This window comes from Primulina eburnea, chromosome 4 (assembly GCF_022965805.1).
Source record: "Primulina eburnea isolate SZY01 chromosome 4, ASM2296580v1, whole genome shotgun sequence".
NCBI classification, from domain to species: domain Eukaryota; kingdom Viridiplantae; phylum Streptophyta; class Magnoliopsida; order Lamiales; family Gesneriaceae; genus Primulina; species Primulina eburnea.
The window spans coordinates 890,428-917,864 of NC_133104.1; the positions used below are offsets into that span (position 1 = coordinate 890,428).

At 35.6% G+C, this 27,437-nt stretch overlaps 5 protein-coding genes across 9 annotated transcripts; 2 read left to right on the top strand and 3 right to left on the bottom strand.

Annotated features, from left to right (window-relative positions):
• Window positions 1-336: 336 nt before the first annotated feature.
• Window positions 337-2,975, bottom strand: LOC140830435 (uncharacterized protein OsI_027940-like). Its single transcript, XM_073193733.1, has 6 exons — window positions 2,822-2,975; window positions 1,992-2,178; window positions 1,465-1,618; window positions 1,340-1,380; window positions 1,128-1,251; window positions 337-613 (listed from the first exon to the last, which is right to left on the bottom strand). Exons 1-6 carry the CDS (start codon window positions 2,824-2,826, stop codon window positions 543-545), a joined length of 582 nt encoding a protein of 193 aa, XP_073049834.1. The 5' UTR covers window positions 2,827-2,975; the 3' UTR covers window positions 337-542.
• Window positions 2,976-5,521: 2,546 nt separating this feature from the next.
• LOC140830436 (ABC transporter C family member 14-like) lies at window positions 5,522-11,808 on the top strand. 4 transcript variants are annotated; one of them, XR_012117625.1, is made up of 13 exons: window positions 5,522-6,158; window positions 6,443-7,907; window positions 8,055-8,375; window positions 8,495-8,581; window positions 8,697-9,320; window positions 9,419-9,583; window positions 9,701-9,995; window positions 10,106-10,320; window positions 10,442-10,747; window positions 10,910-10,973; window positions 11,086-11,325; window positions 11,427-11,579; window positions 11,646-11,808. XR_012117625.1 is itself a non-coding variant. In XM_073193736.1 (13 exons), the coding sequence occupies exons 2-12, from the start codon at window positions 6,507-6,509 to the stop codon at window positions 11,525-11,527; spliced, it is 3,819 nt and encodes a 1,272-aa protein (XP_073049837.1). In that variant the 5' UTR covers window positions 5,522-6,158; window positions 6,443-6,506; the 3' UTR covers window positions 11,528-11,556; window positions 11,646-11,808. The 4 variants fall into 4 exon arrangements, 3 of the variants coding, with proteins under 3 accessions (XP_073049837.1, XP_073049835.1, XP_073049836.1); XM_073193736.1 differs by having other exon boundaries at window positions 11,427-11,556; XM_073193734.1 differs by having other exon boundaries at window positions 5,522-5,794; window positions 5,865-6,158; window positions 11,427-11,808.
• A 3,533-nt stretch (window positions 11,809-15,341) lies between these two features.
• LOC140830437 (calmodulin calcium-dependent NAD kinase-like) lies at window positions 15,342-18,803 on the top strand. The gene is made up of 8 exons (XM_073193738.1): window positions 15,342-16,050; window positions 16,166-16,389; window positions 16,486-16,547; window positions 16,681-16,902; window positions 17,067-17,193; window positions 17,434-17,750; window positions 18,008-18,152; window positions 18,347-18,803. The coding sequence occupies exons 1-8, from the start codon at window positions 15,840-15,842 to the stop codon at window positions 18,590-18,592; spliced, it is 1,554 nt and encodes a 517-aa protein (XP_073049839.1). The 5' UTR covers window positions 15,342-15,839; the 3' UTR covers window positions 18,593-18,803.
• A 536-nt stretch (window positions 18,804-19,339) lies between these two features.
• On the bottom strand, window positions 19,340-20,583 carry LOC140830438 (uncharacterized). Its single transcript, XM_073193739.1, has 2 exons — window positions 20,263-20,583; window positions 19,340-20,172 (listed from the first exon to the last, which is right to left on the bottom strand). Exons 1-2 carry the CDS (start codon window positions 20,449-20,451, stop codon window positions 19,546-19,548), a joined length of 816 nt encoding a protein of 271 aa, XP_073049840.1. The 5' UTR covers window positions 20,452-20,583; the 3' UTR covers window positions 19,340-19,545.
• Window positions 20,584-22,262: 1,679 nt separating this feature from the next.
• LOC140830439 (E3 ubiquitin protein ligase DRIP2-like) lies at window positions 22,263-26,608 on the bottom strand. 2 transcript variants are annotated; one of them, XM_073193741.1, is made up of 8 exons: window positions 26,475-26,599; window positions 26,105-26,353; window positions 25,502-25,601; window positions 24,849-25,173; window positions 24,332-24,753; window positions 24,185-24,235; window positions 22,936-23,008; window positions 22,263-22,717 (listed from the first exon to the last, which is right to left on the bottom strand). In XM_073193741.1, the coding sequence occupies exons 2-8, from the start codon at window positions 26,217-26,219 to the stop codon at window positions 22,544-22,546; spliced, it is 1,260 nt and encodes a 419-aa protein (XP_073049842.1). In that variant the 5' UTR covers window positions 26,220-26,353; window positions 26,475-26,599; the 3' UTR covers window positions 22,263-22,543. The 2 variants fall into 2 exon arrangements, with proteins under 2 accessions (XP_073049842.1, XP_073049841.1); XM_073193740.1 differs by having other exon boundaries at window positions 26,105-26,608.
• Between the last annotated feature and the right edge of the window lie 829 nt (window positions 26,609-27,437).

Sequence of the window (27,437 nt, forward strand, 5' to 3'; positions counted from 1 at the left end):
CTATGTTTCGTTTGATTAAAATTATGGATGAAATTATAATTAATTGATCGATTACAGATTTTTTTTTTTTGACAATTATGAATAACACTGGTTTCTATGGTGAGTAGAACAATTCTTATTATAGATTAGACGATACCATTTCATTTGCCACGCGTCTCAAAACATGGTGTGAATTTGGTATCTGCAGCACTAAATGCCTGAAGAAAAGGAAATACCAATAGATCCAAAACACAAATCATGTAAATTATTCCATGCATTTCATTCAGAATCAGTTTCTCGAATTAACAATGCTTTGGTATTTTCATATCCATATGATTCCTCGAGGAAGGACTTGAATTAGCTAAAAGCACAACACCATGATTGGATACATATAGTTGTTCAGCCAAGGTGGTACAAACCACAAACGTATAGCGATTCGGGAGCTAAATAAATCAAGCAAAAAGAAAAACATTATGCCATATAAAGCACGCTTTTGTCGCTAAGAAACAACTCCAGAAGATAGCATAGGCTCTCTAAGTTACAGACATTAGACTGGAAAACATTCAGCTGTCTTTGGTTGATTCTCCCTCTGCCTTCTTGTCATGAGCCTTTCCTTCTGGTATCTTGATTTGCTCTGCCAAGAAATTGGTTGATGACAATAGATTTATTACCAGCGAAACATATAGATCAAACTATCCTAGAACCCTGTGGTTAAACAAATCCTGGGTTCATGCATGTCTAAAGACGGAAAAACAGAAAACAAGACAAGATGATGAAATTTTGAAGTTAAAATTACTGTTTCCAAAAACCATTTGGCCCTGTGGTACGGTGCTCCCAAATTTAAACATCACTGTTGCAAAGCAGCCCTCTCTGTAACATTGTTAAATGTTCAAGCACACTCGCAGCCAAATCTTTTGTGATTCGGAAAAACGATACAGTAATTTAATTCTCTTCTTCAGCAACATTTCAATGCTACATGCAGTTAATGTCTGCCTTGTGTGTGTGCGGACATAACAAAAACCAGGAATATGTATCACCGTGATGAATCTGTTTTTATTTACAAAAAAAGGCCAACCAATTTAACAGGGTGCGAAAGAATTCCATTACGCCTCTTTCGGACATGTACCAAGTTGAAAATGCAAAAGTACCTTCATCATCACTATCCTCAGAGTCATCTCCAATGGGATCATCTCCTAGGCCACTCATGTCTCCCAGGCCACCCATGTCCCCCAGGCCACCCATGCCTCCTAAGCCACCCATGTCTCCAAATTTCTGCATAATATATTGAGGCAAAATAACCGTTAAATGTCTGTAACCGCAAACATCCAGAATCAGGACAAAAAAAAAATGAAAAGCTTACCGAGAAATCCATACCACCCATGTCCAAATCCGCAGGCCCACCTAATCAATCATGAGTCTAAATAATCTCTATCGAAAGTCGTCAAAAAATGAAAATAACATATGTAAAAAAAATATAAAACATACCACTGTCATCATCTTCATCAACCCATTTATCCCAATCTACTTTCACATAGTGAGGCACCTTTTCACCTCCACGCAATAACTTCTTCCACCATTTTGCCTCTGCTTTTTCTATAACACAGAAAATACTTCTCACCCCAGTGTTAATTTTACTCTCCTGAAAAATGGAACAAGTTAAGAATATTCAAAAACTTAGGGCTTTAGCGAGATTTATTTATCGGGTAGCAGAAACGATTGAAGCTACATCCTTAACAACACTAATTAAGACTCACAAACAAATTAAAAATGTTATGTCACACCAATTTGCTGGCATTTCTATGGAAAAGACATACTGAGATATTTTTAAGTAAACCATAGGTTGAGTGCTTGGCCCAAAACGATTAAAGAGTGAATTCAAATACTGCAGACAAAGGACTAGAGTTCTATACTTGTCTTAGTACTTAAGAAGCCAAGATCAATACAAGAGAAAAACACCCAATGCATAAAAATTATACAACAACGGTCAGTGCAAAATAACAGTTAAACTTCACCTCTACATTAACTCTGTCAAGAAGATCAAGTTTGAGTTCATAGAGATTGTCGTCTGTCCCAGCAGAAGCGGAAAAAGTAAAAACCCCTTCTGGATCAAGTTTGACCTTTGGATTTTTAGCATCCGACAACTGCACTGTCAGATATACCTTGTCCTCCCTTTCAGCCCACTTAACTTCGGGATGTCGGCTACAAGATACATGTATTATTGTCTCATAAACTATTAGCCAATTTTCTATAACTGCTGAAAAAAAAACTTCAAAACACTTCAATATTTAACTATATTGTAGAGCAAGAAGATTGTCGATAGACAGGTAAAAAAATACATAAATAAATGTTTGTGTTCGACGTTCATTGCAATAAACCAATTGCATTTTTATCTCTTCTCGAGTTTCTTTAAACTAAGACCAAAAGACAGATCATGCAACCAGTTCCCATCGTTAATATAAATTCAATCTTCTATAGTAAAATATATGCAGATTCTACACATGGCAAGGCCCGTACGCAAAACGCACCACCAGAAAGCAGAAAATTCCTACAGAGACAGTAACAAACACTAAAATACAAAAGATAACAATTACTCGTTAACTTAGGCTCATACACCTCTGATGTTGGATTAGTTTCAATCCATGAATCACAATTTCTAAAAAAAACGCTGCTACTCCAAAACAAAACACAATCTTTCCCCAAATCAGCTTCATTGCATATTCACTTTCTCATAATTCCTCGATAATCTATGCTAACCTTCTGAGATTTTACTGAACGATAATGCGAAACTAGAAAAAAGAACAAGGATATCGAAACCCTAAACCACAGTGAGATAAAATAATACCTCATCTTCGAATTTGATCCGCAGAAGAGCAAAGACACGAAACCCTAGCCACAAAAGCACCAAGTCTCGCCTTTAAACCCTCAAAGAACAGAGGTTTACTTGAAAAGCGAGAGAGAAGGAAATATCATACATGGGCCTTAAGGTGATGTCATACATGGGCCTTATGATATTTGGGCCTTAAGGTGATATCATACATGGGCCTTATGATTTTCAAGCCCCTTGTAAAATTATATCGTTTTATATTTGTATTATATTATATGATTATAAAAGGACATATTATATAGTTTTCATGCATATAATATTAAATTTTGTTTTCCAAAATATCCTTATAAAAATTTCATATTTATTTAAAACTAGTGTCATTGTGTGGATAATTCTTTATTTTTTATATTGAAAAACTATAATGGAACTATATTAAACATATTTGTAATTTGTTTAGGTAATGTGTATCTGAATTTAATTTGAAATTTAATGAGGTATGATAGTTATGTAAGTTATAAATTTATTAAAATAGATTTTTATGTTGTTTTTGTTAAATGAAAAAAAGGATTACTTTTCTAAGTTGATGGAAGTATTTTTTTAAAAGATTAAATTTCTAAGTTGATAGGTTTTTTTTTTTAATTAATAAATCAATTATTCGAACCACTAAGAATCTCCAACTCTTTACATATAGTATAACTATCAACAATCACTACATATTTTATATATATTTTCTAACAAACACCTAAAAATTTATAGTTGCAACATGTTCATATGCTAAATCAACAACGGTTTGGTTAAAGAAGGATTGATTAAAACCGTTGCAAACTGGAACGGTACATATTATACTGGGTCAGATTAGCGACGGATTTTTGACAAAATATTATCGAAGTAGAAACGACTTGGCAAAAACCATCACTGATAGTAACAATTTTGTTTCTTCATAATGTTGCTAAAATAACGATGATGGATTTCACAATTGATTTGAAAACTGTTTCAAAAACCATTAGCGACGTTTGAGCGATGGTTAAATCGCTAATGCCTCCGTTTTTGAAGTGATGATTCTTGTACATCAATGTTTACTCTATATGTGCGAATGAGAATACATTTTTAGATGACGGAAAACAAATTCTCACCCCATGTGCAAGTAACCATGTGAGGGGTATCACAAAACAAACAAACAAACAAACAAGATGAATTTTTCAAACAATATTTTATTAGGACCAGTCGGGAAAAACATATTGTGTTTTGCACGCACTAGAAAATAAATGTTAGCTATTCGAGTAGGTCTCTTGTGAGACGGTTCCACGAATCTTTATCTGTGAGACAGTTCAACCTTACCGATATTCACAATAAAAAGTAATACTTTTAGTATAAAAAACAGTATTTTTTATGGATGACCCAAATAAGAGATCTGTCTCACAAAATACGAAATTTTGCCTAATTATTCCTACCTTGATTGAACTTTAAATATGTTGAATAAAAATTGCATGGGTTCCACCATTCATTTTACAGCCAAGCCAAAGTATCATTTGGTATATCCGATAACTAGTCATTTTACTATTTTTTACGCCAAATCATCAATTTGATCAAGATTTAATAATTTCTTTCTAAGTTGTCACACGAGACATCGGAGTTGATATATTAGATAAGTGTTTGACTAATGATTATAATTTTGATTTCTTTTACTACATGTTCTTGGATAAGTAAGTATGTCACACAAGACTTACACAATGTGGTTTACTTGGTTAGCGTGATTTACAAGCTATTGTGTTAGCCCGATAGTTTACAAAATGCACATCGAAGATGATGGCTACGAATTCTCACGTCATAGAAAAAAATAATTAATAATTTCTTATTACGTTATTGATTCGTTAATTTGTTGAAAATTTAACGAATCTTTCTTCTGGTATAAAATCCATTTTAAGATATGTATTTATTTATTACATATTTTAACATAATTTTCAATCATCATAATTAGGAGAGATTAAAAAATATGTTTAGTATTATTTTATCAAATGATGTATACTATCTACTTCAAACAATATAGTATAATATTATTTTAGAATTAATAAACATTTCACCAAACCCCCCTCGCTTTTATTTTGGTAGCTAGTTACGAAAGTACAAGACCTAATCGTTTTCATGGCTGTACAGTGTCCATCTTTTTGTCTCTCCCAAATTTGAACTAAACATTACACGTTTCCGTTTTAATTCATTTTCTAGTTTATTATTTACAAATCGAATCAAGTCGAACATAAGAAAAATTTTAAGGTTCAAAACTCGTGCTTATATATAATTTAATATATTTGAGTTGTACATTTATTATCAGTCATGACTTTTTACTAAAACGCGAACATTTGATCATATATGATATATTCAAGCTCATAATAGTTTAAAATATTTTCTCGAGTTCAAGTTAAACTTGAAATATTCGAATATTTTGTGAGATATTCGAAAATATTCAAATGTTGGTCGAAAACAAATATTCGAAAGACTTAACATATATTTATTTTTAAATAATCAGTTAGTGTAATAAGATATTAAATATCGCGATGATCATGAACTATGAGGTAAAATAATTTTGGCTCGATTTTCGTTTTTTAAAAATATCATCAATAAATTATGATGAATAATTTCGTGCAACCGATAATTATTTTGATGTAGAATAGTTGTTATATATATTGTCTATAAATCATCGTGAACCGCTGCTACCTGCTTCTTCCTTCTTGCGCCTTACTCGTTCATCTTTTGCCTGAATCTTTCTTTATTTTTTTGTTTTTTTCATGCGGAAGTGGTCCTCCTCTATGTTCATATTCTTGATTACTCTCTGTTTTTGTATTCAATGATCTCTTTTGCTTCAGTCGGTTGCAAATTGACGTCATGCATTCATCCCACCTTTAAGTTTATCGAGGAGGCGCATGCCTTTACTGATCTTAAATTCGTTTTCTATTAGATCGTTGATTGACTGAGATGGTTCCATCTTTATTACTGGTTTTTTTCGGCTTCTTCTGTTTATTACCTTTAATGCAGCAAATTTTTAACTAATATATTTGGTTTACAGGGATCTGCAATCTGTTGCGGGAATTAATTAGGCCAACTTTTTTTCTGGGGCCGCAACTATTTGCGGCGGTACACGAGATGGTGCTTCTTTCTCCTAAAGCAGGGGATATATAGACTGGTGTTCCAGAACAGGGAGGATCAAAGAGGAAATCCCGATTCATTTCTTGGCTTTATCTTTTAAGTTCTGAGCAAAAATGTCATCTTTTTATTGGATTACCACACTTTCTTGCTCAAGTTCTGCAGTTCGGTTGTCGGAATATTACATCACTGTCTCTTCTGTAGTTCAATGTCTAAGGTTAAGTTTTCTTGCTCCCTGCCTACAAAGAACACTTTGTAACTTCTTTGGACATCTTGTTCTTGGTTGTCATGTTTGTGTTTGAAGTCCAAAAGCAGTTTCTTCAACTGTTTTATGCATTATTACTGTTTGAAATCACTGTTTTATGCATTATAGCTTCTGGTAGAAAGTCTGGATTCCAAATATACTGGATTGTTGAATGTCGTTGTAGCTTTGTTCTTTACTTCAAGCCTCTTACATTTTATCTCTTTTCACGAAAAAGGTTATTGTTTTTTCTTTGTCAGTTCTTCTTGTTGCTGGAATTGAAGGGTCCTCTGGATTGCGGTGCTAAGGGACTTTGAACCAATTATGGATTCAGATAACAAACCATACGAACCGCTTTTGAACAAATCTCAAGTGACTGGGTATGCTTCGGCCTCTATTATGTCCAAAGCCTTTTGGATTTGGTTGAATCCCCTTCTAAAGAAAGGTTACAAATCTACCCTCGAGATAGATGATGTTCCAGCACTTTCACCGGAACACCGAGCCGAAGTATTAGCCGAGCTTTTCACAAAGAATTGGCCTAAGCCTGTAGAGAACTCGAAGCATCCTGTGGTGAAAACGCTGGTTAGATGCTTTTGGAAGCAAATCGCCTTCACTTCGTTTCTTGCAGTCTTAAGGCTCAGTGTGATGTATGTTGGGCCGACACTTATACAGCGGTTTGTTGATTTTACATCTGGAGATAGAAGTTCTCCCTATGAAGGATACTACCTAGTAATGATTCTATTGATTGCGAAATTCGTTGAAGTTTTGAGCTCACACCAGTTCAACTTCAATACTCAAAAACTGGGGATGCTTATTCGATCCACCCTCATTACTGCTTTGTACAAGAAAGGGTTGAGGCTTTCGGGCTCCGCTAGACAAGCTCATGGAGTTGGACAAATGGTCAACTACATGGCGGTGGATGCACAGCAGCTCTCGGATATGATGTTGCACTTAAACAACTTGTGGCTTATGCCGTTGCAAATCACTGTGGCCTTAGTTATCCTATATCAGTACCTGGGCACCTCAACATTTTCTGTACTAGGTGGAACTGCCTTATTAACCATGTTTGTGTTGTATGGTACCCGAAAAAACAACAGATTCCAATTTAACATTATGATGAACCGCGATTCGAGAATGAAGGCAACAAATGAGATACTTAACTACATGAGGGTGATAAAGTTCCAGGCATGGGAAGAATACTTTAACAAGAAAATCATGTCCTTTCGTGAAAAAGAATATGAATGGCTGTCAAAATTTATGTTTTGCATAACTGCGAATGTCGTTGTGCTATGGAGTGCGCTGCCTTTTCTTGCCACGATTGCCTTTGGATGTGCTATTCTTTTCGGGGTTCAACTTACCGTAGGCACAGTCTTTACTGCAACATCGCTCTTAAAGATGTTGCAAGAGCCAATTAGGTCCTTCCCGCAATCGATGATTGCCGCTTCACAGGCAATAATCTCTTTTGAACGACTTGATAAGTTCCTGACCAGCAAGGAGTTGGAAGATAAATCAGTTGAGAGGGTTCAAGATTGTGGAGGGGACATTGGTGTGGAGGTAAAAAACGGGTCGTTTAACTGGGACGATAATAGTGAGAAAGGTATAGTGAAGAACTTAAACTTTGAGATCAGAAAAGGGGAGCTTGTTGCAATTGTTGGTACCGTGGGATCTGGGAAGTCTTCCCTTCTGGCGACGATTCTTGGCGAGATGAACAAACTCTCAGGAAAGGTGCAATTTTCAATTCTTATGTTTAATGGATATTATTTTCTTGATGAACCACTTTTAACTCTTTTGAGGATCTCATTTGAATTACTTTTTCAACTTATACCATCCGACTCTTATGAACTAACTCGACCTATTTTTTCTGCATCACAGATCAGAGTATGTGGTTCCACAGCCTATGTCGCTCAAACGTCATGGATCCAAAGCGGTACAGTACAAGAAAATATACTTTTTGGTTTGCCTAAGAATGAAAAGAGATACAAGGAAACTATCAGGGTGTGCTGTTTGGAGAAAGACTTGGAAATAATGGAGTTTGGTGACCAAACCGAAATCGGAGAACGTGGTATCAATTTAAGTGGCGGCCAGAAACAACGAATTCAACTTGCAAGAGCTGTTTATCAGGATTGTGACATTTATTTACTTGATGATGTGTTTAGTGCTGTAGATGCACACACTGGATCAGACATATTCAAGGTGCTGATGTCTTGTCTTATCAAGAAGAATCGACTATCTCTTTCACATATATTTTTAAATTTCATTCGATTTTCATATTATTGTCACCTCTATATGTGTGGAAATATTTCTTATTGCAGGAATGTGTGAGAGGAACCCTCAAAGATAAGACCATTATACTTGTTACCCACCAAGTGGACTTCTTGAACAATGTAGATCAAATTTTGGTATGTACGAATGCCTTCAACTTCCAACATCTTAATAACATCAATTTTCGAGCTGTGGATCTATGCGTCTTATTTTTGACATAGAGTGTAATTGATGATGGTTTCTTCAATCCAGGTCATGAGAGACGGGATGATTGTTCAATCTGGAAAATACAATGAACTCCTGAAAATGGGCATGGAGTTCAAAGCTTTAGTAACAGCCCATGAGGCATCGATGGAATTTGTAGAGACGGAGACAACCCCAGAGAACAAAGCTTCCTCGAAATTATCTAGTCAAAGATCATCTAAGTTAGGAGAAGAAAATGGTGAAGTTGATTCCCAAGAAAGGTCTGAGTTGAATGGGGGAAGTTCAAGGCTTGTCAAGGATGAAGAGCGAGCAACCGGGAAAATAACTTCTCGTGTTTATAAGTTATATTGCACCGAGTCTTTTGGATGGATAGGAGTGGTTGCTGCATTAGTCTTTAATCTTGCTTGGCAAGGGTCTTTGATGTCAAACGACTACTGGTTGGCATATGAAACTTCAGAAAAACGTTCAGCGTCATTCGACCCTATTCTGTTCATTGAAATATATGCTGCCATTGCTGCCATTGCCTTTGTACTGGTTGCGGTAAGAGGAACTTTGTTTGCAGTCATTGGATTAAAGACTGCTAAAAAATTCTTCGAACAGATTCTTCATAGCATCTTGCATGCTCCTATGTCATTCTTTGATACTACACCTTCTGGACGAATTCTAACTCGGGTAGATCTTCCTATAACAGCTTTTCATTATGAAAATTTAGACATCTGAAGATTTTTGTATCAAAATATAATCCCTCAACTGGCTTTCTATATGTGCAGGCTTCAACTGATCAGACCAACGTCGATATTATAATCCCTTTCTTTCTTAGTCTCGCGGTTTCAGGGTATACTTCACTTCTTACTATCATCATCATAACTTGTCAATATGCTTGGCCAACTACAATCCTTTTGATTCCACTTGGTTGGCTAAATATATGGTACAGGGTAAGTCTTTATCCCTATGCTCGAATTTCTTCTTCGTCTTTTTATTTGTTCGAGCTAATCCATTCACAAATCATTTGCATATGAGTGAACTTTACTCTGTTGGGCTTTCGTTTCCAGGGGTATTACCTTTCTACATCCCGGGAATTGACTCGACTGGACTCTATTACAAAGGCTCCTGTCATTCATCATTTCTCAGAGAGTATATCAGGAGTGATGACAATCCGTTGTTTCAGTAAGCAGGAAAGATTTATTGAGGATAATATTAATCGCGTAAATTCAAATCTGCGTATGGATTTCCACAATAATGGATCCAATGAGTGGCTGGGATTTCGTTTAGAACTTATTGGATGTTTCGTTCTCTGCGTGTCTGTACTGTTTATGATATTTTTACCTAGCAATTTAATTGATCCAGGTATGCTCAAGTTTCATGACAATGCAACTTGATATCAGATAATTATTCATCCTTGCAAAGTACAAAAATTAAGATCTTTTAACGCATTATTCAATGACATGCTTTTGCAGGGAACATCGGTTTATCCCTTTCGTATGGGTTATCGCTTAATTCTGTGCTCTACTGGGCTGTGTACTTGAGTTGCTTTCTGGAAAACAAGATGGTTTCAGTTGAGAGGATAAAACAGTTCACAGTCATACCATCAGAAGCAGAATGGAGGAGAAAGGACATTTTTCCTCCACAGAATTGGCCGATTCGTGGCAATATCGAGCTGAAAAACTTGCAGGTAAAGATACTAATGAGGATTAATTTTTATAATATCAATGCTCCTCGTCAAATTTTTCAGCATGCCACAAGAAATTGGGACAACCATGGCATTTTTTTTGGATACAATTATTGATAAACAGGTCAGGTACCGTCCAGATACTCCATTAGTCCTTAAAGGAATTACACTAAGCATTGGAGGGGGTGAGAAGATAGGTGTTGTTGGACGTACAGGCGGTGGGAAATCGACGCTGATCCAGGTTTTATTCAGATTGGTGGAGCCATCAGATGGAAGAATAATCATTGATGACATTGACATTTCCGCATTGGGGCTTCATGATCTTAGGTCTCGTTTCGGCATCATACCTCAAGAGCCTGTTCTTTTTGAAGGAACGGTGAGAAGAAACATTGACCCCACTGAGTCTTATTCGGATGATGAAATATGGAAGGTAATCTGGCGATTAAAACTCCAAATTCTTCATTCTGAAACGTTATGAACTGCAATTTAACTGTTCTTTAACTAGAAAACAAAGGGATGTGCTCTTCTTCTTACCTCTGTTTTCTCTCGCATATTGGACGCTTATTATCTGATCTGTGGACTCTTTTTGAAGTGCTTAGAGCGGTGTCAACTCAAGGAAGTAGTTTCTGAAAAGCCAGAGAAACTTGATTCAGCTGGTATTTTATACTATTCTACATGCTTCAGTGTTTATTTTTCACAGTAGGATAATGCAACTTTGATAGTAGAGCAGTAACTCAAAATGTTCAACTATTACACCGTGTTTTATAGTTGTCGATAACGGAGAAAACTGGAGCGTGGGGCAAAGGCAGCTCCTATGCTTAGGAAGGGTGATGCTAAAAAGAAGCCGGCTTCTCTTCATGGACGAAGCAACTGCATCGGTCGATTCATATACAGACGGAGTGATTCAAAAAGTAATCCGGGAGGACTTCAAATCCTGCACCATCATCAGCATTGCACACAGAATTCCAACAGTGATGGACTGTGACAGAGTTCTGGTCATAGATGCAGGTGACTTCCTTGTTCATATTCCTTCCTTCATCAAACATTAAAATGAATGCAACTATTCCATGTACATCTGAAGTATGATTCTTTCTTCGCTATCAAAACAGGAAGAGCAAAAGAATTCGACAGGCCGTCTAACTTGCTTGAAAGGCCTTCACTCTTTGGAGCATTGGTTCAGGAGTACGCCAACCGGTCATCAGAGCTTTGAATTGTCTCCTAGACTACGCTTTTTAAATGGTTGATGCAAAGATGGATGATTGGTAATGTTAAGAATATTTCCATCCAACTGCATGCTAGGATTGAATAAGCTGCCTTTTAAATTGTAGGGGAATGGTTCGGAGCAGAAAGGGCATCGGCCAAAACCCCAAGTAGCATCCTGGATAACGATAGAGATTGGCCCAGTATTTGAAATTTATTTAATCACGACAATCTGTATTTTTGACAGTGGAACAGCCCTTGTCCTTGAGCTTATGTATTGTTCAATTTCAATGTTTTATTTGCTTATTCTATATTTGCATTTTGCACAATTTCGCTGGTTACTCGAGTTCTTCCATCACGGAGAAGCTCATTTCAGACAAGAACGACATTAAAAATGTGCCACATTCTTACATATCACCACCAGAAATAAGATTTGGGAAACTGTTATTACTCATAATTCATTCTACGCTCGTCGGATTTCTCCAAAGATCAAGATTTCTCAGGAAACCCGGAACGATAATTCCGCTTCAATAGGTAGTTCACATATGATTTGTCAATATAAGGTAACTGATCAGAGAGTGACATAATAATGAAACATATAGTAAGATATACATGACTCGAGCTCGAGTTGTCGCCATAGCACGAGCTATGGTCGAACCACCCCACCTTCCGGTCCATGCAGTCTGCCTCTACACACATTCGTATGCGAAAGAAACGAACACGTACAAAATGATATATATTAACTATTATTGTAAACATACGCAAACTAATAAATATATGTGACGTGACGTCATTTCTTGGGCGAGAATTTCCTAAAACATGGTCCAGTCAAATAAATGTACGAGTATTTAATTTGTTGCAGCTGGTCAACCCAACGTGTCGTAGAAAAAACAACACGAATTCAAGCATAATAAAAACTAAAAAATAATAATTAATTAATTTCTGGTTTGAGCGATGAGGAAGGGAAACTAGCTATCCCAATACGTACACTTGTTAAAACTCACATTTTTTTTTGGCAAGAACATGCATTACGCATAATCAAATTTATATAGAGATGTAAATGAACCAAGTTGCTCGTAAGTTATTCGAACTTTGATTTGATAAAAACTCGTCTGTAATCGTTTAATGAGATTCATTAAGTTAAATGAATAAAACTCAAGTTTTACAATATTTCATTCATTAACGAACATATTCTTTTGTAGGCTAATGAGTCAACTCTCCGACAAAAAATAAGAGTTTTGATTTTTGATTTTATTGATTTTTGATATTTCGAGTACGGATCGATTATAAACGAGTCAAATTCAAAATTTAAGAGTTCGACTTGACTCGATTATCTCAAAAAATGGGGTCAAAATTTTGAAACTTAATAGTTAAAAGTAAATTAAACAATGGATTGACAAAGTAATGAAGTCAAATTTCAACTCTCTTGCATACGCCTTTGAATATTTTGTGTTTCACAAATTCTTACATGTTTAACAAGTTACGCAACATCTTGAATAATAATACTGATATTAAAATTAGATCGTAATATCAATTTTTTTAATGTTAAAACTCGATCTTAATATTTTTTCTTTATAAATAATTTATGATGTAAATATGAATAAGAGATATATATATATAATTCATTTATTTTGCGTGAGATGTTTCATATCGACTGAATTAAGTTATTTGAAAGTTGTATATATGAATTTGGAAAAATTTATTTTTTAAACAAATTCTTTTTTCTAATTATTATCAATTTCGGTTTTAATTTTGTTCGTAGTTTTTGTAATTATGGTCAACTGTTTCTATTAAAATTATTTATTAAATTAAAATAAACCTTGTATTCTAAACTCACGACCAATTCAATTTCTAACATTTACAGTCAAGTCAAAATTTATATTATATGTCAAGATTCAAAGAGACACTGCTGTGCAACAATTTCATGCAGCCGCTGTATATATAAACACACCCCACCCTTTATCTTTTACATTCAAATCACATCCAATTTTCAATCTTTTTCGTTTTCTGATTTTTTTATTGCTCAAATCAGATTTTTTTTAAAAAAAAATTGTGAAATCATCATCCATCATGAAGAAATCTGCTCAGAATTTGATGGTCTTGACCACCTTATTAGCATGGATTTTCCTCCTAGTCACCGTAAAACCTACCGACGGCGCTCGAGTTCTCCACGAAGAAGAAGAACTATGGCGATCGGATACGTCGTTGCAGCACCGCCGCCATCTTCTTGTAGTAAACCCTCCGTCTCCAAATGGCTGCACGTGGATTCCGGGTACCGGCGGCCCCCCATGCAAGCCAGCCGCGATCAATGAGCGGCACTTTGCCCGCAGTCGCATGATACTTTCTCCTCCTCCGCCACTGCCACCGCCGCGGTTACCCGAAAACGATACAACATTTCCAAGGCAAATGGTGAAGTCGGGTGTTGCGGCTGATAACAAATGAGGCTGCATGGCCTGATTTAAATTGTTTCATAAAATATTGAAAATATACATTTTTAGGTACTCTGTGAAAAATATTAATTTATAATTAAATATTAATTTATAATTATGTAAAAATAATAAATACCTTGTACAAAATAAAATGACATATCGTGGTATGTCATTTTATTTCTTGAGTATTTATTAATTTTACGTGATACAATAAATTAATTCGCCATTTTATTTTTTCCAAAATGAAACGGCACTCTTAACTTATTTAATTATGTGGAATTTTTTGACAAGTGACAATTTTTTATAGTTTAATTTATTTAAAATATAAATTTTATTTATTTATTCTAATACACAATATTAATTCCCCATTTTCCATTCTTTCAACGTGATTCATATTTTTATTTTTTATTTATTTTTTGGCGTTCAATGTTGTACGTAATATTAAATTATACAAATTGAGAAATGAAATAATAATTTTTTATTATTTTTATTTGTTGAAATGCATATTTAGTTATATATGGACATTGGGTTATAACGATCAATGGATCCCGAAAACATTACCCTCAAGAATATTGGTTTGGCTCAACCTATAAAATTATGAAAAACAGAGAATTATTCAAGAATTTTTGGCATATCACATGAGCTAAAAACATATATCGAACTCAAACTTGTTTTTTACGACGTTGGATGTGCATTGAATAAATCTTTGGACCGACAACTCAAACTTGTTGAATATTATAAAGTTTGATTTGGAAAGATCGATATATATAAACTTCGAGTATTTAATTATTTTATTTTTAAAATATGTTATGTTTGAACTTTATTTCAATTTTTTTTTTCAATATTTGTATATAAAAATAAAATAAAAGAGTGATCTTTAAAAAAAAATACATACATAGATCTCTATATGAGGTTTAAATAATTAAATTTGATTAAAAAATGACTATTTTTATGTATTAGAATATTCAATATATTATAAATTTAATAAATATATATCGAAATGTAAAAGTATTTATATTATTTTATTGTAAGAAGCATCTTATTTTATACAAAAAAAATTTAATATATGATAACAAATATATTTTCATTATTCTATAAAATTTTAAGGTAAAAACTTGTGTGAGACGGTCTCACAGGTCGTATTTTGTGAGACAGATCTTTTATTTGGATCATCCATGAAAAAATATTATTTTTTATTCTAAGAGTATTATTTTTTTTTTTATTATAAGAGAACTATTCAAATTTTAATTATTTTTTATTTTATTTTTTTGCTATAGTGTACAGAAACGAAAATTGCAATTTCCCATATTAACCAGCAATCCAACGGCATGGGAATATTAACTAACTTTATCCACTTTTTTGGTCTTAGATTCCCAAAGCCGAATCTTTTAACTACAGCAAGACTAGGACTTTGTGCTGTCTCTATTGGTCATGTAGGTGATGAAATATATGGTCATTTCCTCTTAGATGTACTTCATGACGAAGAAATCGGACTGGTTGAAATGGCTGAGGATGATGATCCTACCTGATAGTCTTTGTTCAACCCATGATGAAACTGCAATTTGCTGGCTTTTTGTTTGGCTATGTTCGTAGAAATAGATAATGTAAGAATAATTTAGCTAGTTAACTTTAAAAAAAAAATCAATAAACTCCAACCAAACGCACCCTTATTTGTTCTCATAACACGTGTGTTTTCCCAAAGCCAAAACAACCTTAACGACTAACCAGCAATCATGCAAATCCCCGAATCCACAGGATAATCATCTTTCTTCTCCTTCCTCGGCCAAGAAATGCAGAAAGGTGAAATCTTTACGAGTACATTCTTCATGTTTTGAATAATATGTTGTGCAGACGACAAAATAAAAGGTTGTGTTGAATCAAATACAGAAAATAATGGCAATATCTTTTCCCCTTTCAGCAGTTCATATCATCAGTTCGAATCCCACATATACACAAATAATTTTAGCCTCGTCCATGGGATTGATCATAGCAGCAGCGATGCATTATCGATTCAAGAAAATAAGAGATCACCGGATCATCCCGCATATAAAGGTTTCAAATACTGGCCAGGTTGTGAAGCTTGAAAGATTCTCCCATTACGTAGGTAAATTAAGATCTTTAGTGTTTGCGATCACGCGTTCGAAGCATACATTCCTCGTGTCATATAGATCTATATCGGATTTTCTCACCATATATGATGTGCGTTTGTGCTTATGCAGCAAGGCAACTGGGATTTGTAGATAGAAAAGAATGCCCAAATCTCTGTAAATTAGCTTCTGATTACATAAGAAAAGTGGACGGGTGTGAGGAAGAATTATACGCATTTTTTGCTAATGAACCAGATGCAGACTCCCTGTTTATAAAGATGGTAGAAGAGTTTGAGAGGTGTATTCTTAGTTATTTCGCTTTTCACTGGAAACATGCTTCCTACATGATCAGTCAGGTATGTGTGCGTGTGTGCGTGCACAAGTTTGCAGATAAATGAAATCTAAATCGTACAAGGAATCAGATAAATTTTGCACACTGTGATAAATTTCAGGTTCTTGGTGCTGAATCAGAACCAAAAAAGAAACTTAGACACATAGTCATGGCAGCCACCAGGTATGTGTACATAAATATTACCTTTTGTCTCATTCACTTTATAATTAAGAACACTTGACATATCCATTCTCAAGTTGAAGATGTGCAGATTTCCAGTAAAACTTTTTTGTTCTTGTGTTTCATGGGGATAAAGAGAACAGAGATTTGAAAGGGTGACAAAGAATCTGAAGGTGGCTAGAGTATTTACCACGTTAGTGGAAGAAATGAAAGCCATTGGTCTCGTATCTCTCGATGATTCGCAGTGTACCGATGTGATGGTTCCAATGGCTCATAAAGACAGAAGTCCTGTTCTCCTCTTCATGGGTGGTGGAATGGGGGCTGGCAAGAGTACTGTACTAAAGGAAATTCTCAAAGAGTAAGCGCATCATATTATCAGCTAAGAAAGAAAACCCAACTATTAGATCGGTTTAATTTCATTTCATAGAAGAGTCATAGTCTAGAAGTTCTTAAAAATCATAGTTTTTATAAAAAAATCACACTCTATACGTCTGAATCAAGATTGCCACCTTCCTGGAACAGACCATTCTGGATTGGAGCATCTGGGAATGCTGTTGTTATAGAAGCAGATGCCTTCAAAGAGTCGGATGTCATTTACAAAGCCCTGAGCTCCACAGGACACCATGATATGCTTCAAACTGCAGAACTGGTATAAATTTCTGCCGCTCCACACGAACACACGATTTCCAACCAACAAATCCGCCATCCCCTATGCCAAAATAACTTGCAGAAGAAAGGAATGAGGATGTTAGTTTAAAAATTATACATGCAAAAAACTAAAATGATAATTGAAACATGCAGCTTATCACCACAAAGATGAGGCTAACAGTTGCTTTCCACAGTATATAAAAAACAATAGAAAACATTTCAACATAATTGAATTTTGCAGGTGCACCAATCATCTACTGATGCAGCATCATCCCTCCTTGTAACAGCACTGAATGAAGGGCGAGATGTGATCATGGATGGCACCCTGTCATGGGTTCCATTTGTTGTGCAGACCATAACCATGGCTAGAAATGTTCACAGGCGTCGATACCGCATGGGAGCTGGTTACAAGGATAAAAACGGAGTTGTAACTGAAAGCTATTGGGAACAGATAGATGAAGAACAAGAACAGTGGGAAACCAAGAAGAGAAGGCCATATAGAATAGAGCTGGTGGGGGTTGTTTGCGATGCTTATTTAGCGGTTATTCGAGGAGTAAGGTCAGCAAGACGTGTCATTTGTTTGGATTATTCTAGATATCTGCTATTATTCTAAAGTTGATGCAAGTAGGATATTGTGATACAGCATTTCCTTTATAATGTTTCAAGCGTCAACCAAATAAGATGAAAAGGAACTTAATTGTGCAGGTTCAACTTCAAAGTTCTAATTATTTCCCAGAATCAACTGTGAAACCCACAGCACGTATTTCATGACTAACATATATTCTGAGTGCCCTAAAATTTCTCCTCTTCCACAGGAGGGCTATAATGTGTCGACGAGCGGTGAGAATAAATTCCCAGCTGAAATCACACAAGAGGTTTGCAGATGCTTTCAGTACCTACTGCCAACTGGTTGACAATGCTCGACTCTATTGTACCAATGCATTGGAAGGTCCTCCTAAGGTACAACCACCACTCTTTATTTCTAAAGTTTTCAATGGGTTTCATTATCTTAGCAACTAAACCAACAAGAAACAATAGATTTTACGAACCCAAACCCAAAATTTTATTCTTGCCAAAAACTTACACAAAGCTGTTTTTGTGTAATTTTTTCTGGTTGTAACATCTCGTATACTAACACAGTTATAATTTTGAAGTTAATAGGATGGAAAGACAAAGACAAGACTTTGCTGGTTGATCCAGACGAAATAAATTGTTTAAAAGTTGTAAGCAAGTTGAATGACAAGGCAGATTCAATATTCGAGCTCTACAAACGTACAAATCCAGCTTATGAGGCAGGGTCAGTTTGGAAAGACATCGTGTTGTCCCCTTCAAGGCTTAACATCCAGAAAGAACTCAAATACTCAATTCAGAAGGTTGAAAGACAAAGAGAGAGCGATTAGACAACATATTGAAACCAAAAATCAAGTACTTTCCCAATACAACCAAATTAGATGTGGAATAATGGCACATCAGTTTAAGGAACGAACATCAAGTGTATAGAACATATGAAACTCTCCTGCATACAGTTACATATAGGATGGGGCAATAGAATTTCAGTAATTTTATACTGCAAAAAGCAAAATCCTATAATTTTCAGTCTCCATCTTTTATATGAATGATATAGATTTGTCAAGCTGAACGCATATCATCTTAGGGGGGGATATTTTTGCAGGTGAAAACTCTCACAAATTTGAGATTCCAAACAAACCCATTTAGGTGCAACTTTGATACCTGAGTATACAAAGATTTATTGACATATACTTGCATTATCTCCAAGTGCTAAACAAAAAAGTAAATAAGCATGTTGTACATACGATTAACAACTTCTAATGGTTGAATAAATAGCGAACAAGCAACATCTTATAACTGAAAGACCAGTGAGCAACAAATCGAGGGAAAACATGTATCAACCTGACCTTCAAATTGCCACACAAAACCAAGATATGTTAACCGGAACCCACATTCAGAAAGAGCAAACATCATCCATCGCATGCATTTAACTGTTGATCCAACATTTCTGGCTAGTGGTTAGATGCCAAACAAAACAGCCACGTGCATTACTTGTGGATAAATATTGTGAACTTCCATTCAATTTTCTGAAATAAATGTTCATAAAGAAAGAGGTTTTAATGATTCATTCCGGAAAATAGATTTGAAGATCAACCATGTTAAACATCTGCAAACTGTTTCGATTCTGAGTAAGTTACATAAAACTGCAAAACACCAAACGTCGCAATAAGAAAAGAAAAATGTGACTCTATGAGAGAAAATCTTTTAATAGCAATACCACAGCTTACATTTACAAAACTAATACAACCAAAAAGCGCTATTATCCAAACATATTATAAATCTCTTATTTCTTTCCCCTTCTTGCAGCGGCTTTCTTCACCGGAGACTTGACAGACTTGGGCTTTACACTCTTCAACGCAGCCTTAGCCACCGATTTCTTTGCTCCTGCAACCGCGGCCTTCTTCTTCCCCGGCGAGCCACTTGCTGATACTTTTGCCGCCTTAGCAGCCGGTTTCTTTTTATTTTTGTCCTCCTCCGGTTCCTTTCGCTTCGACGCGGTCTTTGGCTTCACGGGATCAGCAGCAGCTTCCGGCTTCGCAACAGGCTTTGCCTTAGAATCGGGCTTGGTCTTCGCTGCTGGCTTAGTCTTAGAAGCGGGCTTTGTCTTCGCTGCTAGCTTAGCTTTGGGAACAGTTACCTTCTTCGGCTTAGAGGTTTCTCTGGCAGTATCTTTTGACTTGGCAGCGAGAGCCGGTTTCTTCTTAGCCGGAGCAGAAGGACCAGACGGCAACTTATACGAGGCCTTAACTTTCACGAGCTTTCCAGAAGCAACGAGCTTCCTCAACTGAACCAGCAAAATCTTCTTGAAGTTGGGTGGAAGATTCTTCTGTTTCTCTTCGTTGAACTTCGTGATCGCATATTGGCTCGATCCCGTCCTATCCTTTAGGGTCACGATCGCGTCTTGAATCATCTGTATTCACGCAGAATTATCACTAACCCACTTTCACAAGAAATAAAAACCCACAAAAAAAAAACAGAATATGAAGAATAATTTCACTACCACGAAGTAAGGAGGGTGAGAGGACGAGCCCCGCTTTCTCGGCGCGGCGAGCTTCTTGGGCTTGGTTCTCTTAGAAGCGGCTGTTTTCTTCCTGGGCTTTCCCGACGGTTTCTCGTCCTTCGACGGCTCAGTAGCAACCTCCTCAGTCACTGTCTCGGCCTGGAGTGCTGGTTCTTCGGCTGTAGCCATGAAGAATCTTGATTATATCAAAAACAAGATCTAATCTTCGGGAAAAGTGGAGCAATTCAGACTTAAAGCTATCAATTTCTTGGTGGATTTAAGAATCTGTTGACAATATGCTGATGAAGAGTGGCAGTCACTACCCAAGAATCGGACTACTTAAGTAGGAGAATGAGTGGACTCAAAATCTAGAAAATGGGATCTTATTGGTGGAGAGCCTCTTGACGCGGATCGGTGGCTTTTTGATAAATTTTGAATATGACCGCACGATTTAGTTTGCGGGCACTTGATAGATATGGATCAGGACACACTGGCTGGTTGTAGGAACCAGAGGTGTGCTTTTGTGCCCCATTAATCTTGGAATGTATCGATTTCTAATAACTATATTTTAACAACATTTATTTCAAAACGTAGGAAATTCCAAAAGCTTTCTAATGAATATTTGTTTTTGAAATTCGGGTATGTCGTCGGAGAAATATTACGTCTACAAGTTAAAGTGATCAAAAAAGTATTTGTGTGGCTCATGGCAGAACTTTCGATCCTTGAACAACATGACCATTTTTATGTCATGTTCTATACTAGATCAACATGAGAGTTCACGGAATAATAATAACGATGATATGACTTTGATTTGATGCAAAATTATTGATCCGAAGTATTTGATCTTACCCGTTTGGACAGTGTCTATATGGGTCAGGATCATGACATATGTCATCATACTATCACTATCGACAAAACCATTGATTATAACAACAAAACTTAAGGTGACGTTTTAATTATCATATGCTTTGAAAACACCATGTTTGAAATGATATCCGATACCTAGTATTGAATTATCATATGCTTAAATATTTATAATATAATTTCAAATGTACATATATAACACGTAAACTCAAACTTGACAATCTAATTTCAGAAGTTTCGCGATGCACGTTTTTTTGTATAATCTATAGTGTATATTCCATCTAATCAAATTTCATTAAATAGTATAAATAAGCACCATGAACTTAAGGTGATTGAAAGACACTAAATCGAGAGGGTAGAAGAGTTATTTTTAGTACAAAGAGGAGGAAGATTCGAACCCTAGTATGTAGACAAAGAGGAACAGGTAAGAACAACTGAACTACATGTCCGATCATTTAGATTTGAGGGCTAAGGATTTATTTTTTACGGATTTAGATACATGATTTAGATAACTACGTATCTTAAATTGGATTCTTCTAATCCCAAGCTCAAAGAAAATACAAATAAAATGTTGTTAATATAAAGTTTCTTATTATTTACTATTACTATTACTATATATATATTAATACCAACACATAGCATGCCAATTTTATTTTAAAATTGTTCAAATTAGTCTCACACACATTTTATTTAGATATAAATCACATCGATTAATCTCACGTATATAAATCTATAAAATCGTTTCACGAGATACTTATACCTACAAATAATATGTTTCATAGAGGAATGATACAGGAACTCGAATAAATAATAGTTGTATCTTAAAAAAAAAAAAAAGAATAGTTATGTCAAAAAAAATGAAAAAATAAATAAAATAAAAATAAAAGTGATGTTCGCATATAAAATTGAAAAGTTATACATACAATAAGTAGATATCGTACCATAATCGAATAAAAATATGAAGCAAACACAAGCATTGTATTTTTTCAAAAAAAATGAACGTGTAATATTTATATTTCAAATAATTGATATAAGAAACAAAACTATAACTAAAAACTTCGGGAAAGTATTTAAATGTAATTTAAAAAATATAACTTCGAATTTGATATTAAGTAACGTTAGCAAGAAATTTAATATCAACAAAATAATATGAGGTATCAATGGTATATTATGTTTCAACACATCCATACCTGAATAATCATGCTAATTAGAAGAGGTTGCATAACTATATGAAATGACAAATGCACACAATAACACAAATGGTTCCACGCAGCTTGTAGATCAAGTCATCAAACACAATAAACTCGCAAGAATCATTCTCTCCATCTTAGATAACATAAATTTTTAGAGCACGCGCGAATCGCTCAGAAGTGCTATGATGTAACACGAGCTTCTTAGGACATGAGAAAAGGCACAGTCAACTGGCTGCTGGAAATTTGCGGGCATAGCATAATACCATCACGAAGTCTTTTGCAGACGAGCCAATGTTGGCTGATGCTCTTTCTGTGCCAGTTGTTTGAAGCCAGAGTTCGACAAGATTATTCAGCGTTAGTGTGGGGATCACTGTCTGTCCCATGCATTTTATTTCGACCTACAAAGTTCAATAAGCAGACACATTAGTTGCTGTAAATATGACTTTATAGGCATAAGAATCACCATCTCAGAACTAAGGCCGCAAGTGAAAGAAAGTGAAAATAAATGAAGTTACTGATATTCAAAAATGAGAGACAGGAAATTGTGACTATATTTGCTAGATTGATGGTGCCAGAAGCCACATCTACTTGATCAGAATGGAATGAATTGAGTTACCTCATTTTCACTTGCAAGATCCAACTTCAATTTCAGGTATTTTTTAATCAGAGAAACCGGTACGCTCCCATCCCTGTGAAAATTGACGGATATAATCAGTTATATTTTAAACTGAATGTTGACAAGTACAAAACTTTTTATGGTTTTAGTGCGAGAGCCCATAAACCATCCCTTCATTCCTGTCTTTTTTCCTGTGTTCTTAATAATTCAGCTAAACTAAAAGAATTGGAAGTATAACATATATATTATAAGATGCAGATGGGATTAAGTACAAAAACTCTTCATTTAATCACCTTGAACTTAAGGTGATTAAAAGACACTAAATCTTAATTTATAAGCTCGAGTTTCTGACTTATTCTTCATAATAGCAAATGCAGACTCCAACAAGAAGGCAAAGTTCGCATAGCAGAGCCTCCAAAAAGGAACATAAAGAAATATCTGCAATAATTCTACAAGTCTACAACACAGTTACTTGATAAATTTTCAACTGTGACAACCTTCAAAGAATCACAATGGATCCTGAGGGATTTATTATAATGGTACCGGCCCCACACATACTCAAGGATCTGTTTACAGGGTATGAGATCAATTGGTGCTAGTTCCTCGTCAGCCTTGGATTTATTTGCCTATGGGTGTGTTAGATCATTCGAGGATCCAGGGGTGATGGACAAATGGCAACTTAGCCAAAAGGACATGGCGTGGACAAACACAAGTCCAGCTTCCCAAGAAGAGAAGCTCTCTCATCGTGAAAAAATCACTGCTGATTAAGATCTGCAACTTACAGTCAACTATATCTTCGTAAAATGGTAGAACGCCATGCCAAGTTTGAATTTACAAAAAAAAAAAAAATTCACTGCTGATTAAGATCTGCAACTGACAATCAACTATATCTTGGTAAAATGGTAGATAGCCATGCCAAATTTGAATTTACAAAAAAAAAAATCGAAACTCTCAACCATAGAAGCACGGAAACATTTCAGATCATTCCAAAGGAATTCCCAATACCGTGAGATTTAATTAATTGCTTGCACAACAGCTTGTAAAATGTGTTAAGTAACACTCTTCTCATGTACCATTGGCTGACAATTTTGTTGACATGCATCCAGATAGTTTAAGTTATAAGCCACTAATAATCTTGTGCAATTCTGGTGGAGAATATAAGGACTAAAACATCCCAACAGGAACATATTTTCATTCAAAAGTATTTCTCCTTCAGAAGTTAGAGCAATAAAAGTTATCGTGCACTTACTTTATTCTTAGGTAACTAGAAGTAATCTGAGGCAAGGGTGCGTCTCCATCCCTGAAGATATAATACAGAAAATTACAAATGGCAGATAGTTGGCTTCAAAACGAAATGTCATTTCACATTCTTCTAAGGATATATGTGACTACTTACTGCTCATCAGATGCCACTAATGAGAACCAGACCGGATGATTCTTTTGGTCAAATCTAGCACAGGCAGCTTCGAGCAGAACCTGAGGTGGGACCCTGAATTCTCCAGAGTTTTCGCCCTTTTTCTGGCGACCTCTCCTCAATTTTTTAGGTTTTACCGATTCTTGTGGGGAGTGAAGAGTAGAGTTCTCAACTTGAACCTTCGATTTCAGCCTGTTTTCCTTATTTTTTGTCTTAGCGAGATCTCTCTCATTCTCATGGGATTCTGATTTAGTAGCAGATACTTGAGTTGTAAACTTTGAGGATTTGCTCCTATTCGCTGCATCCACCAAACACGTTAATGGTTTCCAAAGATCAAGTCTCCCCTCCCAAAGTTCAGAACGATTCTCCCCTCCTTTATCAGATGGCTCAGCAGCAGTAGATTTCTGCAGCATGAGGAATCAGAGTTGTAGCAAATACAAAAGTCTACAGAGTCCACGGATGAGGTCATATTCAAACTAATTGTAACTCTATACTTCACCTTTCGCGTAATCTGAGTAAATTTTGTTAAAATCTCCCGTGAGCTAGAGCTCTCAGGGTGGTCACTCGATTCTTCCTCTTTTCTAAGATGTTTCTCTGCAATGAAACTTGAACCTCTCGAAGCCTTTCTAGCAATGGATTTTGATCTTCTACCAGTCATCCCACTCTGCATCGAAACTCTTGGAGTGCTGACCACCAACGATGAGAGAGATCTTTCCTTTCTTTTGGCTGGAAAAGTGACAGGAGTCACGACCTCCAGAGCCTTCACCTGTATCCTTTTATAAGGGAATATTTTTGCTCTTATATCTTGCAAATTATGATCAGGCCTGATACACAATCATGAGTGAAATGATAAAGAAGAATGATGTAGCCCACGTTCAAACGACGAAATCTGAGGTGCACATAAAGTGCACAAATAAACAAGGTTATCCTTATAATTTTACTGCAATAAGTCTGATAGAAAAAAAAAAAAAAAGGTACATTATGTACAAGAAACAATGAGCTATTCACGATTTACATAGGAAAATTCACACGATCATGCAAAAAAATCCAGTATCGTACGCTAATGAAAAGAAAGAAGAACATGCAGAGAAGTAAGCATAAGTGCGAGCTAGTGTGTGAGAAAGAAAGCGAGCAATGCTGACAACTAGCTACCTCAATTTCTCTAAAGGAGCACATCCCAGATCAATATCGCAAACTGGGCAGCAGTCCATTTCCTCATCCAATAGCTTCTTGAATATGCATTTCCTGCAAACTGGATAATATTTAAAGATAAAAGAATATCAGTTTCGTCGCCATTAAACAAGAAGCCAAGAAGAATATCACTCAGCAGATCTGTCAATTATAGGCGTAACGAGTTAATTGACATCAAGTAAACTTCAACACCATACGGATCATTAGATCAATGAAACGGGAAACTCACCTTATTCAGCTCACATGTATAAATCTATAAATCTAATCATTTATCCAGAGATAAATAAACTTCCCACCGAGCAGACAATAACTTAAGTCCACCGAGATGAATATGAATACAAAAATTCACACAAACAATCCATGAACACGTGCAGCTCCCAGATCGCTAGCACATGATCCCACAAAACAAAAAATGGAAATTGAATATAACAAACTCAACGAAAAAATCCCAGATGGCACAACCACCATCACACTCCAAAAGAAGTCATAATTCGAAGAACCCGCGCCAAATCACAAGAGAAATCCACGAATCCAAACAATTGTTGAAAAAGAAAAGCCACTCACACGTATGAAGGCATTCGATAATCGTAGTAGCATCACGAAACAGCTTGTGGCAGATAGGACACGTCATGCATGACGCCACGGACCCTCGCTTCGCTTTCACGACCTGATTCGGCATCGCACAACCAAATTCCCCGGAAATCAACACAAGAAAAACCACGAACGAGAGCCACCACGTATCCTACGCAGTGCATGCTATCGCCACCGCATGAGGCATGGGATTTACGTCCATCTCCACTGGCTCTATAACATCTGTATCAACCCCATAAACCAAAGCAAGATTATTACAACAACAGCAAACGACAAGCACCGTAACAATACGCGTGCGAATACAAGGGGGATTGCGCCAGCGATTATTGCTGCATCAATTGACCAGAAAAATCTGAGTATAAACAGCTGATTTGGGGGAAAGCTGGACGTGGGTTCTGGGGATTGACTCTCGCGGATGATCTGAGAACTGGGTCGCTGCGTAGCTGGGGTGTGACTCGAAATCGAGAAAGAGAGAGTATGAACAAAGAACATGTAGTAATATATATATATATATATATATATATATATATATATACATTCGATTTTTTTTCATTTTATTTCTTATAAAATATTTTAAAATAAAAAAAAATCTGATTTTGCCAATGGATGATACGGTGGCACAAAATGTTATTAACCTAAACTGTGGGGCCGGAAATAACACCCGTTGTGGGGAGCTTTGGAGTTAAGCCGCATGCTATCATAATCTGTTGACGATTTTGCCCTCGTATTTCTAGTCAATTTGTCCTCCCCATTATTCATGGGTTAAATTTTTGGTCAAATTTAGATTTGGTATTAGAGTGGACACAATTTCCATGGAGAATCCGATCTGAACGAAGTAGAGTATAAATAATATATATATATTTACTCGAGTAAATAAATGAGTAATTAAGTACGGCGACTGATTCAGTTCGACTCGAATACCCGATTATATATATATATATATATATATATATATATATAATGTTATTTTTGTTGCACAATGATATTAGTCTTGGGATTAATTATTTATAATATTTTTTATTTTTTTATTATTATTCTCAACAATTTAATAAATATTCGTAACGTATTCGAAATAATTCCAATTTGATAAAATGCAATTATACGTGATGACAACATTGATGAAATTACATATAATAAATGAGCATGAAAATATAATATATGACATCCTACTTAAAACCGGCAATTATCTTCTCTACAGTGAACTAAACTATATATAAATTTTACCTTTTCTGACATGGAAATGTTATCGGTAATAGTTTTATATTATGTCGAGATAAATAATGGATACTAGTGCATCGACACACGT

What these genes read in the sequence shown, in the direction of transcription:
- LOC140830439 (XM_073193740.1), bottom strand. Translation starts at nt 26,219, where the DNA reads ATGCCGAATCAGGTCGTGAAAGCGAAGCGAGGGTCCGTGGCGTCATGC. An exon ending in GCTCCTTTAGAGAAATTGAG is followed by an intron (nt 25,174 to 25,501) that starts GTAGCTAGTTGT and finishes ATTGTGTATCAG; the next exon opens with GCCTGATCATAATTTGCAAG. An exon ending in ATCTTGCAAGTGAAAATGAG is followed by an intron (nt 22,718 to 22,935) that starts GTAACTCAATTC and finishes TGAACTTTGTAG; the next exon opens with GTCGAAATAAAATGCATGGG.
- LOC140830435 (XM_073193733.1), bottom strand. An exon ending in TGGGTGGTATGGATTTCTCG is followed by an intron (nt 1,252 to 1,339) that starts GTAAGCTTTTCA and finishes TATATTATGCAG; the next exon opens with AAATTTGGAGACATGGGTGG. An exon ending in TGAGGATAGTGATGATGAAG is followed by an intron (nt 614 to 1,127) that starts GTACTTTTGCAT and finishes ATTTCTTGGCAG; the next exon opens with AGCAAATCAAGATACCAGAA.
- LOC140830438 (XM_073193739.1), bottom strand. Translation starts at nt 20,451, where the DNA reads ATGGCTACAGCCGAAGAACCAGCACTCCAGGCCGAGACAGTGACTGAG. An exon ending in CTCACCCTCCTTACTTCGTG is followed by an intron (nt 20,173 to 20,262) that starts GTAGTGAAATTA and finishes GCGTGAATACAG; the next exon opens with ATGATTCAAGACGCGATCGT.
- LOC140830437 (XM_073193738.1), top strand. Translation starts at nt 15,840, where the DNA reads ATGGCAATATCTTTTCCCCTTTCAGCAGTTCATATCATCAGTTCGAAT. An exon ending in CTAAAGGAAATTCTCAAAGA is followed by an intron (nt 16,903 to 17,066) that starts GTAAGCGCATCA and finishes TTCCTGGAACAG; the next exon opens with ACCATTCTGGATTGGAGCAT. An exon ending in TGCTTCAAACTGCAGAACTG is followed by an intron (nt 17,194 to 17,433) that starts GTATAAATTTCT and finishes TGAATTTTGCAG; the next exon opens with GTGCACCAATCATCTACTGA.
- LOC140830436 (XM_073193736.1), top strand. Translation starts at nt 6,507, where the DNA reads ATGGATTCAGATAACAAACCATACGAACCGCTTTTGAACAAATCTCAA. An exon ending in TGAACAAACTCTCAGGAAAG is followed by an intron (nt 7,908 to 8,054) that starts GTGCAATTTTCA and finishes TCTGCATCACAG; the next exon opens with ATCAGAGTATGTGGTTCCAC. An exon ending in CTGGATCAGACATATTCAAG is followed by an intron (nt 8,376 to 8,494) that starts GTGCTGATGTCT and finishes TTCTTATTGCAG; the next exon opens with GAATGTGTGAGAGGAACCCT.